We start from the raw sequence: 19,503 nt of genomic DNA, 5'->3' as shown, positions 1-19,503 counted from the left end.
GCACAGTTTCCCTCGCTTTACGTTGTAAATTTGCCAGGAATTTCGCAAAAAATATTGTGACTAAAAAAACCGAAAATAAGCCAGAATTCTATGTAGAAAAAAAAATACATGCAATTTAAATGGGAAATTGTCCGTTCTGTTGATAAAAAAAAGCAGAAAAGGTTCATGTCACGCAGCGTCAATACATGATGGAGATTACATTAAGTAGGCTGTCCGTCAAAATAATAATTGATTAGAAATAAATAATGTGTTAAAAACTCTGTTCTGAATGACAACGAAGCAGAATCGTGGAAACAGGAAGGGGAGTGTATGATCCGCCTCAGTCGGTCTTCTTGTCGGCGTCCGCGTCGGCCGGCGTCGCGGGGTGGTCTTCGTACTTGAACATCTCGCGCAGGTCGCCCTTCACCAGCGCCAACAGCAGCGGCACGCCCAGACACGCCGGCACGAGGTACAACAGCGCCGGCTACGGGAAAACGACAGAAAAATATGTTTAATAAATTCATATAAAATAATAAAATAAATCCACCGACAGAAATCAGAAATCAACTCGTGCCTGAATATTGCTCAATTAAATACAGAAGGAATACAAGAAATTGATCAACACCAATTCATCAGCAAGATGAAGAGTAAAATAATACTGATCAAGATTAAAATGAAAATGAATAAAATAACTGCATAAATAAATGAAAATAATTAGCAATAAATCCTGTGGATATTCGTGAAAAAAAATAACCGGGTGGTTTACCTGGGCGTGTTTGAAGACGTGCATGACGACGATGGTGGCGAGGAGGCCGAGGAAGTAGGCCAGGAAGGTGGCCCGGAAGTACCAGTGGAAACGCCGGCCGCTCTTCTCCTGCATGCTGCAACCACGCCACAGCAAGGCTCGTTAGTATCACAGCAACGAAACCGATGGCTGAATTAATTTGTTTAAACTTATTTTAGTTCGAAAAAATAATCATCTGTATATTTCTCCTTTAACCAATAATCATAAATAAAAAATAAAAAAATTCAATTATTTTAACAGTTTTAATTTATTATTATCATAATAACGCTAACTTGTAAGGCTAAGTAAAGAAAACAAAATAATTCCCACAAATAATAAGGACTTAAAATGGATAAAAAAATATTATCAATAATTAATCACTTAAAAATGAAGAAATAAATGGATGAATGGGTGTACTGACTGGTGGTCGAAGCGGAGCATGAGGGCGATGAAGATGCCGGGGATGACGATGTCGCCGAGGCCGAGCATGGCGAAGTTCTTGGCGAAGAAGCCGTGCTCCCACAAATCCTGCGGGAAGATGACTGCAACCGAGGGGAACGCCATATTAGCGATTAATCAAGAGTGGAAAAGAGAGGAAATCAACATACGCTTGATGGGCGCCTCGAAGGACTTGGCGACGAAGACCATGACGTTGGAGCCGAAGACCCAGAAGATGTCGTAGAAGAACAGGCCGCCCAGCAGGATCACGCCCGTCATCACCGTGTTCAGCGTCAGCAGCTCGATGGCGTTCAGCGAGAAGGCCAGCCCGAACAGGTTGTTGGCGATCCAGTGCTGCACATCATTTCACATTAATTCACTGCCCATTCATTTATCACCAGTTTATTCTGAATTAATTCGTCAATTTTTATTCCAAATAAATCAGCCGTGAATTAATCAGAATTTTAATCTGAATTAATTTTATAATTTTAGCAGCCCGTGAAGCGATGCGGCTGCGCTGGAGCCTGGATCAGCACCGTAAGAAAAACTTTGAATAAGCAGCTGATTAAGAAAAACTGCAAATACCGGTAAACAGCGGTTAAATTATTTGGAGAGGCAGTTCGTTTTAAATACATAAAAATTACAGGAAAAATCTAAATACATTCACTAAAAAAGAAATAAAAAATTCATTTAAAATGCAAAATTCATTCATTTAAAATACAGAGAAAAATTCAGGAAGGTTTGGAAAGAGTGATAAAGGGAGACTGACCTTCTGCAGCATGTACCAGACACCACAGCCAACGCTGAGGAGGAAGGCCAGCACGTTGGCGTAGCCAAACTCCAGCTCCACGTGCGCTGCAGTGAGAAGAAAACAACTGACCGGAACCGGTGAAAATGTCAGCATTCAGCGGCGCAACTTACGCACGACGGTGTCGCCGGTCTTGGCGGTGAAGGACAGCCGGAAGCGAGGCTCCCGCGGGATCAACGGCAGCCGCTCCGTCAACGGCCTGCAATCACAAGACACCCCTTACTTGTTAGCTTTATTACCCATGATTTAATTTATTTCTTATCTGAATGTATTTTATTTGTATTTTTATTTCTGATCAGTTATTCATTCATTTATTTAATCATCCAGTCCAACAAGTGAAAATTACGTACGCCAGGAAGTTGGTGAGGGAGAGGATGCCCAGGACGAAGAAGTAGGATGTCAGCAGGTAGTTCACGTACTCCTTCCCGAAAAACTGCAACACAAACAAAAAACATTATTTTTAGAATTTTTATTATTAAAGTAGCTGATGCAGCCGTCAATAAGTGATGCAGCTAAAAACAATTATCAATGGTATAAATTTTATCAATAAAAAAATACATTATTTTTATGGCAATATGCACGATTAATAAATAGGTAATTAATATTACAGTAGAATAATTCAAGCACAGCAGTGCCGATAATTATGCAAACAGCAGAGAAAAGTATCGAATAGTTGTTTGTTAAAAAAAGCCATAATAATTCCAAGAATAAATATGATTAAAATAAAATAATAACGGCACCCACCGGCGCCAATGACGATTCACAAATTCTTATCACCATTATCCAAAAACAATATTTTTGTTTCAAATTTCACATCCAGTGATAAAACGGTTCAGACAGAGATATTCTGCCATTATCCAAACAGAAACAGACATGCAAAATTATTATTCATTTACTGCAACAATTATCCAAAAATTACTACCGATCCACTGAATACTGGATAATGAAAATAATAAATTAAAATAAAAATAATACTGATAATTTAATAATAATAATTCATTTAATGACTGAATAGTAAAAAATGCTGATTATTTTGGAACTTACGTGGAAAAGCAGGTAGAGGCCGAAGAGCGCACAGCTGGCGATGACGGGGAACATCATGGCGTCCTTGGCCGACATCTTCTCCGGCTGCTTGTCCTTCGGCAGCGTCTGCAACACACCACCCCACCGTTACCCAGCCGCCCCCGCGCCCCCGGGGGCCCCCCGAGGGGCCGTCGTCCCTACCTTGCTGTGCTTCTGGAACTTGACGGACTTGAAGGAGCCCAGGTAGATGGGCAGCAGCGCCATGATGACCAGGCCCGTGTAGGCCGTCAAGAGGCCCTGGAGGGTGGCGGGGATCTTCTTCCCGGACAGCGCCGCGTCCGTCCCGTTCGTCCCGTTCCCCCCCAGACCGTCCAGCGCCGAGACGTTCGTCCCGTTCACCTTCAGGTCCAGGCCTTCCGTCTGCGCGAAGGCGTCGCGGAACGCCTTGCCCAGGTTCTCCACCACGGCGCCCAGCTGCTTCCCCACCAACTCCCCGAAACTCATCCTCAACGAAACTGCGTCCACTCAAATCAAACGACACACAGTCTTGTAACTGCGCTGATTCACAATCAGCGCTTGAAGATCACACTCCAACAGACAGTGCTCCAGATAGAGGAGATTTTCCCGCTTCTTTTAAAAAAATAAAGGAAAGGTAAAGTGTATTCTGCAAACTGCAGGGAAGGGAGAAAACAAGACCTGCAGGCAGAAATCGGGGAAACACTGACAAAATTTACGCTGAAATGTTTGCGCAAGCGAGTAGCGACGCTGTGCTGACTTGCTGACACGTCAGTCTAAGCGGATCCTCGTGGCGCGCGTAGCACGCATCTGGCAGGCGGTCGGCATTGAGTTCGGCGCAGCTAATCAATTTCCAACACCGCACTGTTGTCACGCAAAAGCGCGCCGGAAAACGCACCGCTCCAAACGATTTCCTCCAAAATATACCACATTCATGCGGAAATTATTTTTCTGTTCAATATAACTTATGTTTTACGGAAACCTCCAAGCTGGAAGTTGCAAACGTAGGAAATTCAGGGGCTTCCGGTGCTTGACCCACCTGCAACCGCTCAAGGCGGCAGCGTACTGTTTACTTTATTTTGACAGTTCGGGAAAAATCCCATACTTTTTCGGTTTGATTATCTTCAGACAAAATACAAATGGCATAAGAAAGCATAAGAACTTAATTACCAAAAAACTGTTTTAAATTATCATTAACGCGGCGTTTGGAAGCAGACTGATGGTAAATCAATATTAATGGAGCTGCCTTGTAAAAACGAAGCCAATTACAGGTTACACAGAATGTTAAACATTGTGCTTTTTATCCAGCCATATTAATGTCTGTGTATCTTTCATCTTGTCAGGCATGATTTGCAGGAATCTTTCAAACGACAGAATTTTAGAGTGGATTAACACTTAATTGTATGATCGTTGGCAATCGGCAATCTGCAGAGTATAGCGAGTGGGCGGGCAACAGTTCGAGTCATTTCCGGTGGCAGTAATATATAATGTTGTGCGATTAACTGACACCGTCCTGGATTTACTGTGTTGTACAGTTAACATGTGCGTCCCCATAACCATAACTCTCGGATAATCCTGCATTCCTGCTACGTCTGCAATACAAATATCCCGAGTAAAACAGTTTGTAAAAAAACGTTAGCTAAACGTTAGTTAAAGGCCAAAATTCGAACATGTTCGAATTTTGGCCTTTAACTAACGTTTGACTAACGTTTAACTAACGTTTTTTTTACAAACTGTTTTACTCGGGTATCTGGCCAGGATAGAACAATCTGGATGGCTTCAGCACCGCCATCCACAAGCAATCAATCACACTTCCGCTAGCGTATGCAGTGGCAGTACAGTACAAACTACTAACGAGTCGTTCACCTTGCGTATTGTGCCGTTAAACAAACTTTTATGCGGCTGCAGCGGTCGACGAGACGGCGCTCAGCCCGTACTTCAATTCCAGCTAGCATCTGCCAGCGCGTATACTATATACTATATAAACCTGCGTATATAAATATAGTGTCGCCGGCTGGGAGCCTGGGAGCATATGCATACCACCGGAAACGCTAGCACTGTACGTACGTTTATTCAGTGTTAATTTCGTGCATTATCCATAGCATAATTGTTATTATATTCACCATCCACACGTACAACGGTACAAAACCTCGTAATATATGTACCTCGTAATACCTTTACTCGTTATACCAAGTACTTATTGAAAATGTTTTTGTTCGACCAGACTTGAAGTCCCCTTGGGGTTGTCTGCTCTTGTGCCGTAATAACAATAATATTAATAATAATTATAGTACTTACTATAGTCTACCTATAGTAGGTTCTTGGTTATACGTACGAATGATACGATCGTCAATGGCGCGCTACCTGTTGCACTTGCAACTGAATGTGTGCATGACACAAACGAATATCTATATAACATTATAACACCAATGCGTCAGAACGGGGCGTAGCGTGACAGCTTCAGGAGTAAGATAATAAATAACAATCACCTTTGCTGATCATCACTACGAGCAGCAATGTTAACTTAACAACCTGCCTAATCTGCGTCCCTGGCACCTTACTTAACCGTTGTACAACACAAACGCGCTGCATCATTATAACCGCCATTATTTATGCCGTTTACGTAATTCGTCGGGCCATGAGATGTACCGCTGCACACCACGTGCACTAATGCCGTCCTTCGCTTCCTGTCATCCCGCACATTTCCCGGAGTCCTTCAAACCCGGACTACCATTCCTGCCGGCACTCCCGGGATGTGCATCCCGGTATAACGGTATTTGTGCGAGGTGCATGGACGTCGTACAGACGCAAATAATGCGTGCTGCGCCATCCGTTCGTGACCGGCGTGTTAAGCAGTACTAGTTAACTGCTTTTCCGGTACCATTGACTATCTCGTCCTCCGTACCACCGACACCTCCCATATACGCAACCAACGCTATCATTGCGGATGACCTTTTACGACCGGCTAATTGACGGTGCGTGCCGGACGTACAGATACGCGCGTTGCGTAATACACCGGCTGCCATTCTGCCATACTGTACGATCTCCTATCAACGTCGGTTTCATTATGCGACTGCCGATGCCTGGCTCATCGGCGCTTCCAAACTTTTCTTCTTCATTCAAACTTTCCCAATAATGCTCTAAAAATAATCCCCGCTAATTATACCGGAGAACAATCTGCCAAATCGTCCCCGATACACGGTACAATCTCCATCTAAATTCAGCGCACAGCGTGCTCATTAATCCCGTTCGGCGTAGCGCCGTTCCCACGCTGCGGCGTATTATGGGAACGCCGTGAATAGCATCCGACGTGTGATCAAGTGCCGGCTGATTGCATTCCCCCTATAACCGCCGCTTTCCCGAAGGGTCATTGTCAACCCGGCACTTCCGTCAGCCGGAATACGTACCGCTATACGTACCACACCGTACGATGTCATTGTGATGCGCTGCGCCACTTGACACGGCCCACGCGGACGCCGTACGTGCCAGTGTTCCCGCGAACGGTGCAGACTAATTATACAGCGCGCGCCACGGGATCCGCCGGGACGCCGCGCTATTTGCACTGCGCCGCATATCTGACATGTATCCCACCGCGGCGCCGGCCGATTCCCATTCATCACCTCGATGGCTCGTATTTCACAATTCACACCAGCCCGCCGATGATTTATATATGCGGTTTATATATGCATCAGCCGACATCATTATCATCGCATTCCCACTTTACATCCCATGTTTACACAATTTTTGTCGGATTATTATATATGGCGACTGATATATACTCATCCTCGCGCAGTTATTTTACGTATTTCGGTAATTAATTTCATGCGGCGATGATTTATGGTGGTTAATAAATGGACGACCTGATTAATGCGACGGACGCCAACGCCAGCGCCCCCGCGCTGGCGCTGCAGTGGTCCGTTTGGGGCGTCTTCAACGTGGTCAGCTCCGTCATAACGCTGCTGCTCAACGCCGGCGTCCTGCTCCTCCTCCTCCGCCCGGCGATCCTCATCCAGCCCTTCACGCTCTACCTCCTCAACCTGCTGGTCAGCAACCTGCTGTGGATCCTGGTGGAGCACCCCCTGGACCTCCTGTCCACCTCCTACGCCCGCTGGTGGCTGGGCGACGCCGTCTGCACGCTCTTCCTCTACGCCAGCTACGTCCTCTCCAACGGTACGTGTTGTTGTTGTCCCTCCACTTCCGGCCATCTGTGTTATAGGTGGCGCTGTTGCAGGGGTCATCTCGGCGCAGGTCCTCATCACCGTCAACCGGCTGTGGGCCGTCACCTTCCCGGTGCACTACCGTGATCACCACACCCGCCGGGTGGCAGTCCTCCTCATCGCCGGGATGTGGGCCTTCTCCCACGTCTGCCTCCTCTCGGGGGTGCTCCTGGACGCCCTCCGCTACCGCCGGCCGCCGGCCCGCTTCGGCTGCGTGGTCAACACCGGCGCCGGCGCCCTGGAGGTCTGGGGCAACGTCACACAGTGGCTCAACTTCAACCTGGAGCTCTTATTCAGCGCCTGCGCCTACTTCTTCATCTGGTATAAACGCCGGCAGCTCCTCCTGGCCCGGCTGCAGCGGGTGTCGCCCCTCCCGGGAGCGGTGCACCGGGAGTCGGACACCTGCCGCGGGACGCTGCCGCTGTCGCCGCCGTCCCGCCCGCGGGCGCGGTCGCAGTCCTTCATGATCCTGACGCTGCTGACGTGGAGTATGTTCCTCAACCAGATCCCGGCGTCCATCTACTTCACCGCGGTCTTTTACGTGGACCCGGCGCGCAGCGGCATGCAGACGCTGTTCCGCATCAGCACGGTGTGTCTGTCGCTGCAGTCCGGACTGAACCCGATCCTCTTCGCCGTGGTGATGGACACCGTGCGGGAGTCCTTCCGGCACTGGCTGCACGGCGTCCGGCGCTGCTGGGCAGCCGCCCGCGGGGGGTGCCGGCGGGAAGCGGCGGCGGGGAGCGGGTGTAGCGTGAAGTGTCTCTGCTCCTCCTGTACCCGCAGCTGGCGCGGCAGCTCCTTCGATATGGCCGCGACTAACAAGGCCACGCCCTCTTCGGACACCTCCAAATAGTCAACACTGTCTGCGTTTCTCCGTTGAGACTTTTCCTGTTAATAAATTAGAGTCCAATTTATATGAGTAATAACAATAATTTGCAAATAAAGAAGACTTACACGAGAAAATTATTCTCGTGCTGACTAGTGAGCGACGCGAACGCACAACGGCAAGTAAGAGCGACCAAGCCAGCGTTGACGTCATGGCGGGTGCTAGCGCGACACCGACAGTCACGCCCAGGGCGGGTGTTGCCGGGGAACGTTCGCTGCTCGCGATCCTTTCAACCGGTCAGAATATATATGCGTCATCGCCGATTTATGGTCAAATCGATTACCGGTGATGACCTTTATCGCTGCATTAATGAGCTTCACAAGGTCGCATATATAAAATTAATGAGCATGATGCTGTATGATCGAGGATGGAGAAAACTGAATCTAGTTTGGTATGACGTAGCGATTTTAGCGGGAAAACTGATCGTTTCCGCCGTTGCCGACGGGAATCGGTATCCCCTTAATCGGCTCGAACAGCGACTGTATGTCTGTGGAACAGCAAGCACACCGTTGATTAACGCTAACGACTAACGCACGCAGGTGCCGCGTACGTGTCGCAGCCGCTTCCGGCGCGCAATTAAGCCGGCTTATCAGGCAATCAGGGCGGCGTAATTGACCGCGATTGCCGGCCAAAAACTTCCGTCACGTACTACATTTCTCTTCCTCTCCGCTCTCCTTACAGCAATCCTATACAGAACCCGGTAAAAAGTACTTAATCAACTAGCACCGGCATAATTCGTTTTGCCGGCGCTCATTGTCGCGCCTGTCACATCCGAGCGTGATTGCGCTGATGAAGGATGACAGGCGGCCATTATGCGCCGGCAGCGGAGATCGATGCCGGCATTGTGCCGGCATCCGCGATCGGACACGGCACTCAGGAGCGCCGCTTTCTTCCACTTCCGGCCGCCTTACCTGCCCTCTTCCTTCCCGCATCCACTCGCAACGGAGACAGCTTAACAGGCAGTTGCGTCAATTAAGCAACACTCGGCAAATCTCGTTTCTTACATCCCGCATTGTGCCGACACTTCGCGACAACGTGCGAGTAAAAACGCAGATGCTTTGGACGCATATTGCGCAGAAACGTGCTTCTCTGCCCCAACCCATCGCTGGGCATATTTTATATATATGCGCTGATTGTGTATTTTAATATCCAATTTATGAATGCGGAACGACTAATCGATTTCCGCTTTTTTATCCGGGAATTCTAGTCTGGTTAATTCCGATAACGAACGAGACTCTAGCCTGCTAAACAGCCACATATGACCGGCAACGAAGGACTGAATAATCTGGACGTATCCCGTTGTTGATTTTTTATTCAATTTTTGAACTGCGGATCGACCGACCGATTTCCAATTTTTTAAATTCTTATTAATTATACGGATATATACCATGCAATGCTTAAACGATACGTTAATGCTGAATTCCACCGACCCGGCACTTTGTCCCAACCAGACCGGCAACGCCTCAACCCCCGCCGACCTGGCGGCGCCCTGGACATACGCCCCCATCTTCACCATCATCGTCTTCACGCTGGTGGTGGTATCCAACGTCCTGGTGATCATGCTCTTATCGCGCAAGTTCTCCTTCAGCAGCCGGCCCTTCACGCTGTACCAGGTCAACCTGATGTGCGCCAACCTGCTCTTCGTCCTGGCGCAGAACCCCCTGGACATCTACAACGACCTGCACGCCACCTGGGCCATCGGGGAGGGCGCGTGTAGTCTGTACCTGTACGCCAACTACCCGCTGGCCGCCGGCGTGGTGCAGTCCCACCTCCTCATCACCACCAACCGCCTCTGGGCCATGACCTTCCCGCACCACTACCGCACGCACCACTCCCTAAGGGTGGCCGGGGCGCTGTGTGCCGGCATGTGGGTGTACGTCCACGTGTGTCTGGGATCGGGATGGATCTTGGACGCCGCTTATTACCGACTTCCGGTGCTGACCGGGTCAGTAGCATACATACAAAATGTCGGACATTTTTTGACCACATTCGCGCATTATTGCTTAAAGCGCAATTTGTACAAATAGTTACTATAGTTCTAAAGTAAATAGTTGTAGAGATAATTTTTTTTTATATGTATAAAATGTATGTATATCATATATGCATATATGTTTTATATATGCATATATATATAAGTAACTAATTTTCCATTTATATATACGTATTTTTATATATATTTTTATATATGTATGAAAATTTTATACATACATAAAAAATATATATACGAAATACGTATATATTTAATACATACGTATTGGTAAGATGCTTTTTGAGAGGACCCAGGAAAAGCGGTCCACTCAGTTCCTGAAGCAGAGAATCAGTATTGCTTTAATGCGAGGTAATGCTGCTTGCGCTCAGGAAACCTTCTGCATCGGTAGGAGGCTGGATGAAGTGTACTATGTGTTGAAATAATGTTATTGCGTGATTTAGCGTTTAAACAATGTTCATTTGTGTAACCCAATAAAAATCCCGTCCCGTATATATTTAATATTTAGTATATGTTTAATATATACGTGTCGTCATAAGTTTGTGTGGTATATACATTTTAATGATTATAATATGTAAATGGCCATTTTTTTGCAGCGGTTGTAATCTGAACGTGGCGGTGCCGGGGCAGCGCCTGTGGGGCATCATCACGCAGTTCCTCAACTTCAACATCCCCATCTTCCTGATGGCGGTGGCCTACCTGCGCATCTACGTCGACTGGCGCCGCCGGCAGGCCAAAGCCGCCGGGCCCAACGGCGAGCGCAGCCTGTACATGGCCACCATGCAGAAGCGCAGCCGCTCCGCCTCCGACTCCGAGGGCGGCCGGCCCACCCGCACCGCGCCCACCGTCTCCGGGACGGCCACCACGGGCGGCGGTCACTCGCATCCCAGCGAGGTGAAGGCGCGCAAGAACGTGCACGGGTTCCTGGTGCTGACGCTGGTGACGGGCAGCGTGATGGTCAACTGGATCCCCTCGCAGGGCTACTACACCGCCGTCCTCTTCACCGACCAGGATCTCAGCACGTTGTTCCGCGTCAGCTGGATCTTGTGGTCGCTGCAGGCGGCGCTCGATCCCTTCTTCATGGCGCTCATGCTGGACGACGTCCGGCTGTTCCTGGCGCGCCGGTTGCGGGGCTTCGAAAGGTCATCCGCCGACTGCGCCCCGGGGCGGCGCCGCGAAAAATCGCGCCCGGCTTCTTCGCCACCAGCTCCAGTATGCAGTTTTCCCGCCAAATTGACCGGGTCTAAAAGGCAGCTAAAGGTCACAGCTGTACTGTCTGATTTGTGCCGCGAATGCGTTGATCGATGGAGCGAATGCGCTGCACTGTCGGATTCAAGGAATGATCAGCTGATCATGACGAAATGGATAGCAGGAAGTGGAGCGTGCAAACGAGCACGACAACGTCCAAGACGATTTCCGGTGGAAGACAACTTTGCAGGCTTGCGTGCTGCTGCTGTGAGATTGACCAGCAGCATGCCTTTCTCACCTTGTATGATCTTTCCTGGTGTTAATAACGACTAAGGATTATGTACCAAGATGTGCCGCTTATTCTATCGGTTGTCGCGCATTCGATCCATTGAGTTTTCAACTAAGTAGGCAGTGGTTTTTACAACGAGTACAGCTCGCATACAAACGCACTCACTGCGATAATTTATTTATCGCGACGGATAGCTAAGCGATCATGCAGAATATGCGAAGCATCATGCAACACGAGCGTTGAGCAGTTAGAGTGCACACGTTCCCAGCTAGCGCGACTGCAACGCAATCCGGACACTATTATTTTGTCAAAGCAGACAGCCACGTGCTAGCTATACATGTATGCCTGTTAGTAGAATCAGCACTGCCGTTGCCTGGCCTCACACGGAACACCTCGTTGATCCCGTAGATGGCCAGTTTGCTCAAGGTGGATACATTTACAACCCGCAGATCCACGTCGTCCCAGGCTTTCGGTCTTCCATCCCAGTGAAATCCACTAAACCTGCACCACAAAAAATATAATTAGTACGTGGCAGGTTCGTTTTCCAGTACCTGGTTCAGCGTTTGCACAGCTGGCTTTCGGGCAGTACAAGGATCAGTCACTACACGCCATGCCTTGGCACTTACCTACTGCCCGTACACAAACCTTCTTTTGTAACAGCAGCCGGTCTGACTGCTGTTCTAGTGGGTTGGTTAATCCACCTTACCACGATCTGTCGGCGGTTAGTGTGGGAAAGGCTGGTACGATCGGCAGCGATGCTGACCGGAAGCTGACTACCGTTTACCGGGTGACAACGATGGGATGATGCGCGATCATCCCATGACGGTTAAGCAACACAACACGAGATCATCGCTAGTGTTTATTAGCAAGTACAGTGTAGCAAGATTCAGCGAGCAACGCAAGCTGAGGAGCAAGAACGCATAAGCGGGGGCAAGAAGCGCGGAAGGCGCGGAGCAACATTCGGAGTAAGCTGCAGCAAGACTAATTTCAAGATGTTTCTCACCGTGAGATGTGGTCGGTAAAATGTTTTAAAATAAGGATTTTGATCTTCATAACACAGCAACCAATATGCAGTAGAGAAAGGCAATTAACACTCCTGCTGGCGGTACATGTAATTTCTATCGCTATCGATACAGAGTATTTCTATCGCACTGGGACTTACAATTGCAGATAGATGCGAATACGCTGCCATTCCTCGGGATATGCCAGAGTGCGCTGCCAGCGCTCATGTACCGCCGTGACCTTTGCCAGCATCTCCGGCGTGACCGGCGGGAAGTGGTCGTTCAGCGCGGACATGACGCGACAGGTCATGTGCATCTTGCCCTCGCTGCAGCGTAGCAGCATTCGGGGAATACGGATCTGCAGCTGGTCGATGGGCAGTTCGTGCGACCGCTCCGTGAGCGGCAGCATCCACTGCCGCTCCTGCGCGGGCAAGGAACGAGCGGTCACCTGCACGTCGAGATCTTCCACATAATAGTGGCCATTACTGACAAAGGCATCGTGCATCTGTCGACCGAAAAGGCCGGCCACGGTCCAGTTGCGCAGCCAGACGAAGCGGCACACGGGCCGATAGACCGTGATATCCCGCGCGGTCCCGTGCGTGACCCGCGACGGTTGTCGCCGCTGGTAGCCTCTGGGTTCGGGGTTAATGTGGTCTTGGAGCAGCAGCCAGCGTAGTTTAATCTGCCTGGTCCGTAGAATGGGTTGCAAGAATGAGGCTGGTACAGTGGCAAGGTGCTCAGCAGGCTCAGACTGATGGTCGTTGCGTTGATGGAGCGGCTGAGCAGCGAGGCCATCGTAAAGCAGTCATCGGAGTCTGCTCGCAGGGCGCACTTGTCGGCGTCGCCTGTCAGCGGGCAGCACTTTTCCAACGAAATGCTGATGTGTTCTCTCATGCGCGGACTGCTCAGCAACAGCTGCCACAAGACGCACACCTTGTGCAGTCGATCGTGACCTTTAAGAATAACGATCTTCAAGGATAAAACTCCGCGAAGATATCGCGTACCGTTGCGCTCTCATGTTGGAATGCAAGTCCAAATGTGTCAAGATGTCGCTTAGTAGCGACGGCGGTAAATCCCGGATACCGGCAGTCCACAGCAGTGCATCAACGTCGACAACTAAGAGGAAAACGTTGCTAAATCTGACTATGTTGAGTACCGGCTGATAGATTATTATTATTATTATTATTATTATCCCTTTGCAGTAGTCAAATCCATTAACGGAGATATCTTACCAGTCTACTGAAAATCTTTTTGTGGTTCATTTCGAAAATTCTATACTTAAGATATCGTTAACAGTGCTAACCGGTTTCGCGAGGAATATCGACACTGGCACAGAATACTCGATTACGGATCGGCGTTACTGTTAGATGAGCGCGGGTGGCCAGATGCGTTTGCAGGATGTGCGGTAAGGTTTCAGCTAGCGTGTGTGGCGCCTGCGCGTCCACCGCGAGACCGACGATGATGAAGACGCAAACACCCGCTTCGACGCGCAGGTGAAAGCGGCAGCAGTCACCCAGATACCGCTGTGTCGACTTCGTTCGGGCCACGGAATCCTGGCGCAGAGCGTCACACATATGTTTGATCATGCACAATGTGTCGGCCGGCCCGTTGAGAAGGGCGCCGGCTTGGTCGAAGGGAATGCAGTTCCTGGTGTAGAGGAGAGGGAGGCATCCGCTGGTGGCAGCGCAGCGGCCACTTGGCGCTGGTGGACCACCTCGGAACGGGTTTCGCCAGCGCCGGTGCGGATGCACAACATCACACTGCACGATATACAGCCCCACAGCGCGTCCAGCATGACGGCGGCTCGGAAGCGCAGCGCACCCGTATCGTCATCGCGCAGTGCCGCGAATACGGCAACGTTGTGGTAACCTTCCATGACGCGGTCAGTGTCCCAGTACAACGGCAGCGGCCAGACGTCGCTCACGGGCAACCAGCGCGCTGCGGTCGTGGCGGAGTCGAAGTGGACGAAGGCGCGCTCGCCGTCCATATCCTGGATGTATCCCAACCACCACGTGGCGTCGGACGCGTCGTCGCTGCGAACGGCAACCGTGTTGTTGTAGCTGATTTGACTGCCATTCGCCAACAGCGGCTGATACAGCTGCATCGTTTCTAGCGGGGACAGAGAGGCTCAAAGATTCACAACAGTACTAGTATAAGGTTTTCGCAATGTAAAAGGATCGGCTTAACAAAATAACGGAAATGCCAGCATGCAGTCAATGACGGCATGTAGTCCGCTATGCGCCACCAGTGGCGCCACCTGTCATTCGGCTGGGCGTATACTGTCGCACTGGTACTGCCAAAAAAGTTCCTACGGTAGTTCTTAGGTTTTCTAAGGTTTGCTTAGGTTTCTTAGGTTTTCTTAGGTTTCTGCGGAGACAAGTAAAACAAACATACCTGCAACAATTTAACGTGTGCGAAGTAGACTATAACTATTATCTACACACACGACCACAGGTCCACACTCAAGTCAATGCAGCTCTTTGTTGTTAGAAAGATTGTGCGAGTTAAGTTGAACAGATTTAACACGGTATGCGCAGATACCGCTCGTTATGCTTTCCGTCTGCCGTTCATTCAAAAGGTAACGTTCGTTACGCGTTCCGCGTATCTATCATATAGGCCTAGGAGATGGTCGCGAGCGCTCTGCCATTCCTCGGAACAGATCGGTCAGGGTCCGCCATGACCTTTGCCAGCATTTGGGCCGTGACCGACGCAAGGCTTGCGTTCCGTTCGCGCATTAAGCGATACGAGTATCGACGGTTCATGTGTAATTTACCGTCGCTGTACAACGGAGAATTAAGCTTAAGCTGCTTGGGAATGCTGACCTGTACAAAGATTCTGCGTTCTTGTCTGGTCTGGACTGTGGAGCTGGCAGGCAGTGAGTTGTGCGTATGACTTGCACCGACCGATTCCGTAGTCTAAACAGCGTGATAAAAGACGGAAGTTATAGTTGCTCATTGTAAGTCGACAAGGGAATAAAGCCTGTATACAAATCTACAAGTATATAACGAAAATTCAGTTTTGAGAGGAAGATTTACTCAGAAGTTCAGACATCCTTATTCAGATATAATAATCGCGGCAACAGCGAAACAAGCGGGAGCAGCCGCGGCGTGTGCCGAGCAGAATAAAGTGGCGAAGTATCGTGACATCACACCAGACTACATGTTTCGGCCGGGCAGTAGGCGTCGAAGCATTCGGACCTTTTGGGAACAGACGCCACTCGCCTGTGTCACCCAGCTCGGGCAGATGATTCGCCAGGAAACGGGCGAGATACGGGCGATGGAGAATCTGCGCCAGCGGTTCAGCATCGAAATCCAACGCGGAAATGCGGCCTGTACGTGTCATGGGAACAGCGCCAATATCGGTTAATTAGATGAGATGTTCGGTTAATTAGACTGGGCCACTTATTTCTGCTGTCGGCTGAGGAATTAGCCCATCTTTACCCTGACTGAAAAATTCTGACTTTTGTGATCTGTATACCGCCGATTCTAAATAATTTATCGTACCAATAATCGTGGTAATCGTAGAGTCGTACAATAATTAATTAAATCACGACTGTACGAGTGCGTGGCCGTGCACCCAAGTACAGGCTGTACAGCATCGTGCTGTAACTGCAACCTGAGGGCGGCCACGAGCAGACACTCCAAGCGTGACACGGCAGTCTGCCGTCAGTGTCATCGCATCTGCCATCTGGCAGTTTATGAAGCTGCAGATTCTTCCAAAGAGTTCAGTTGAAAGTTGTAAATACTTACCGTTTACCACATTCTCCAGTTCTATGCTTTTTGAAATTGAATATTCCGGTTTCATTTGGAAGATATAGAGTTTTTGAGGAATTACCCGCCGGCATCAGTGCACTAGTGGGACAGTGTTGCATGGATACTTGTTAATGTCTATGGTGTGGGGGGGTGGGACCCTGGAATATCAAGTCATTACAATCTGAAAATTGTGTCATCCTGCGAAACTGCGGCATCTTGCGAAACTGCGGCATCCTGCGAGACTGCGATAGGCCGCAAAACTGCAGTAGCCTACGAAACTGCGGCATCCTGTGAAACTGATACAGGTTGCGAATGTGTGATGTGCTGACAAATTTGCCAGCGGAAAACATTTTCTACATATAATAACACCCGTTCCAGTTATATGTAGGTTTTCGCTAGCGAGCTTACTATTGTTAATCTTTATGTTTTAACCTTTAAATAATATCCATGTTTTGAATTCTGGTAACAGCATGAAGCAATTTTAACGGTACGACTCGTTTTCGTTACGACTAGTAACATAAGCGTAAATGTGTAGTTATTAAACTTAATGCGAGTGCACAGTATTAGGAATCGATGGTCAATAGATGTTTACTCCCATCGGATATTCATCGTCGGGCGCAACTCGTTTGGTGCCGCGTTCAGTTGAAGCTTTGCGGTTGTAAGGATTTTGATTTTTTAGTTGCTCAATTATTTCCGAGAGTTCACGTTTCTTGGATGGTGGTAATGCAAAGTCCGCGTTGTAGGCACTTTCGTAAACCGTGAAAATCAGCCCGGCAGCGATCAAAATCTGCTTGTCAATTTCAGCAGGGGCATTTATACAGAACGTTTCCTTCTTTGCCGTTGGACATGACAAAACTTTTATAATGCCCAGACCGTCCTCTTGCATTTGTAGCGCCGCATTAGAAAACTCGGTTTCTGTCAGCCTCACAAATGCTTTTCTGGATCCGTATGTGTCATTATGTATACGACATGTTGTAAATTCGCCCGGTGTAAGAACAAGAGAGAAATTTGTGGGTTTAGCACATGTTGCCGGCCTGATGTTTTCGTATTCATTGAAGGCACCTCCGCTGATATCAGCAAAATTGTATGACTTTTGCACTGTTTCCAATGGTACTTTATCGGGAATAATGATTGCCTTGATAGTAAGCATACTCTGATAGGACGAGCTCAATATGTGGGACAGCATTGAAACTTTTGAATGTTGTCCTCAACTTCGAAACAAAATCCGATCTATCCATAGATGACTCACCGTTGGCAATTTTCTGGTTGTGTAGAATGCGCATCCGTTTTACATCCGAAGATATTTTCGCAATAAATTCGAAAGCTTCTTCCGAATAAGTGAGTAATAAGCCAGGATGTTTGTCCAAATATTCATACAATTTAATAAACATTTCTTTCAAGTCAACCACCGGCTTTGGCAGACGCTGTTTTGCTTCTCTGCTTTCCGGAATATCAGTAACGATGTTATCGACTGCAGTGACCAGCAACCGGTCTTCCAAGCCGTTTCCGGCTGTCCAAGATTTAAGAATATTACAGAATGGCTGCGGATGCAAACTACCGAAAAACGCAGACGAACTGCGAGGCAGCTTCAACGATCCTGCTGTTTTATACGACACGTTTAAGCTTTGTCCTCCCCAAACTTTGTTCATCAGGCTTGCTGCGTTTTCCTCTGCCAATGTTAGTGTACCGAGTGTTCCCGCTATTTCGTCAGCTATGACAGAACCAAATCCTTTGGTGTCGGCAAGAAATGTACGATAAGCTAAAACAAAGTTATAGTTTGTGAAAGTGCGTTCGTTAGTGTAGAAGTGTGTGTAAACAGTGGCGTGTTTAAACTGTACAAAATTAAAATTAATGGTGTACAAAATTAAAAGAAATATTGTGATGAATAATAATTATTGTATATGGATAATTATTGTATATGTCCATTTATAAACACAAATCTGTTACCTCCAAATGTATGCGGATTATCATAGAACTTCTTGTTCTTTTTTTGTGAAATTGCATCCAGAAAGTCTGTACAGTAGTCCTGCAAAGCTGTGCTTTTTCCTCCCCCCGGATTGCAAAACAATAAGCAAGTTAATGGCTGGGCATTGTTTCTTGTAGTTCTCTGTGATTTGCAACAGAACTTTCTCTGCGGAAATTGTTGCTGTTGTAGCCAACAACGAACCATAAACAGCCATCTCTTTTGTTCTGTTGGTCTGAGCATGGTAGATTATGCAGTTCAATAAATCACCAGACACGTAGTCTTCAACCTGGTGGCTAAAATTCTTAATGCAGACTTCCTGCACGAACTTAGCCTCATGTTTCGATACGGCGGACAACTTTCCTTTCAATGAAGAGTTCATTTTCAGTTAACGAGTAGTTGCTGGTGTAGTTAAGAAAACTAATTAACCTTTTCCAGTGCTGTATTAATTATAACCTACTTTTAACAAATGCACGTTGGTGTGCATTGGTACAATAGGTCGCAGCTGCCGCAGCGGCTTTCGCCTTGGATATAGTAATTTGGCTATTAATAAATACAGAATACTTTGTAAAATCCTAACAACAACAACAACAACAAGTACTATTAGTAGTACTAAGTACATCGGTACTATCAGTATTATGTACCACCAGTACTACGTATTACAGTAAGCTGTATGCTAATCGGATACGACTCACTGAAAAAAAAGGTGGCAAGTTGACTCGACAACACTGTATCAGTACCACAAATTTATGATATGTACCACAAAGTGTTATCAGTACTACATAGCATTAGTGTGTTCTTTACATAACTGACTGCATAGCAACAAAACCATGCGTTTCCAGTTATTATCTTACCATTTATATACAGTATTTATATTGTTTGAAGTTGCTTTCTTTACTATACACAGGGTAAGCGTGTAAATGTGTATTGGAAAGGTCAGGCCTGAATTTATGGACTGTTACGAGATACGGCAGTAGTGTCTACGACAGTAGTCGTGGTAGCGGACAGTGGTGGTACAGAGAAATACTTTACTACACGTACTACAAATTATCGTTAATACTGTACTACAGAGAACTACTTTACTACAGATTATTACGGAGTATTTGCGTTTTGTAAACAGCCCTTACTGTGTTTTGACTCTATTATATTATTTTTTATACTTTACGAAATCTA

General features: G+C 47.8%; 3 protein-coding genes across 3 annotated transcripts; 2 read left to right on the top strand and 1 right to left on the bottom strand.

Moving 5' to 3' along the window:
- Position 1: 1 nt before the first annotated feature.
- On the bottom strand, positions 2-3,784 carry LOC129599725 (minor histocompatibility antigen H13-like). Its single transcript, XM_055498034.1, has 9 exons — positions 3,234-3,784; positions 3,054-3,158; positions 2,360-2,442; positions 2,123-2,208; positions 1,971-2,056; positions 1,372-1,555; positions 1,185-1,305; positions 746-860; positions 2-463 (listed from the first exon to the last, which is right to left on the bottom strand). Exons 1-9 carry the CDS (start codon positions 3,534-3,536, stop codon positions 320-322), a joined length of 1,227 nt encoding a protein of 408 aa, XP_055354009.1. The 5' UTR covers positions 3,537-3,784; the 3' UTR covers positions 2-319.
- A 3,114-nt stretch (positions 3,785-6,898) lies between these two features.
- Positions 6,899-8,117, top strand: LOC129599767 (5-hydroxytryptamine receptor 1B-like). The gene is made up of 2 exons (XM_055498078.1): positions 6,899-7,217; positions 7,279-8,117. The coding sequence occupies exons 1-2, from the start codon at positions 6,899-6,901 to the stop codon at positions 8,115-8,117; spliced, it is 1,158 nt and encodes a 385-aa protein (XP_055354053.1).
- A 1,421-nt stretch (positions 8,118-9,538) lies between these two features.
- Positions 9,539-11,596, top strand: LOC129599766 (5-hydroxytryptamine receptor 1D-like). The gene is made up of 3 exons (XM_055498077.1): positions 9,539-10,095; positions 10,734-11,349; positions 11,510-11,596. Exons 1-3 carry the CDS (start codon positions 9,539-9,541, stop codon positions 11,594-11,596), a joined length of 1,260 nt encoding a protein of 419 aa, XP_055354052.1.
- The last annotated feature ends 7,907 nt before the right edge of the window (positions 11,597-19,503 follow it).

Source organism: Paramacrobiotus metropolitanus, unplaced genomic scaffold (genome assembly GCF_019649055.1).
Source record: "Paramacrobiotus metropolitanus isolate TYO unplaced genomic scaffold, Prichtersi_v1.0 Parri_scaffold0000154, whole genome shotgun sequence".
Lineage (NCBI taxonomy): Eukaryota > Metazoa > Tardigrada > Eutardigrada > Parachela > Macrobiotidae > Paramacrobiotus > Paramacrobiotus metropolitanus.
The sequence above is the reverse complement of the archived record's forward strand: the minus strand, read 5'-3'. Positions and strand labels throughout refer to the sequence as shown.

Bases quoted from the DNA above. Each gene is read 5' to 3' on its own strand.
- LOC129599725 (XM_055498034.1), bottom strand. From the start codon at position 3,536: ATGAGTTTCGGGGAGTTGGTGGGGAAGCAGCTGGGCGCCGTGGTGGAG. The intron at 2,209-2,359 runs GTACGTAATTTT...TTGTGATTGCAG, and splicing joins TCCCTCACCAACTTCCTGGC to GCCGTTGACGGAGCGGCTGC. The intron at 861-1,184 runs GTCAGTACACCC...GCGTGGTTGCAG, and splicing joins ATGCTCCGCTTCGACCACCA to CATGCAGGAGAAGAGCGGCC.
- LOC129599767 (XM_055498078.1), top strand. From the start codon at position 6,899: ATGGACGACCTGATTAATGCGACGGACGCCAACGCCAGCGCCCCCGCG. The intron at 7,218-7,278 runs GTACGTGTTGTT...GCGCTGTTGCAG, and splicing joins CAGCTACGTCCTCTCCAACG to GGGTCATCTCGGCGCAGGTC.
- LOC129599766 (XM_055498077.1), top strand. From the start codon at position 9,539: ATGCAATGCTTAAACGATACGTTAATGCTGAATTCCACCGACCCGGCA. The intron at 10,096-10,733 runs GTCAGTAGCATA...ATTTTTTTGCAG, and splicing joins CGACTTCCGGTGCTGACCGG to CGGTTGTAATCTGAACGTGG. The intron at 11,350-11,509 runs GTATGCAGTTTT...AATGGATAGCAG, and splicing joins CTTCTTCGCCACCAGCTCCA to GAAGTGGAGCGTGCAAACGA.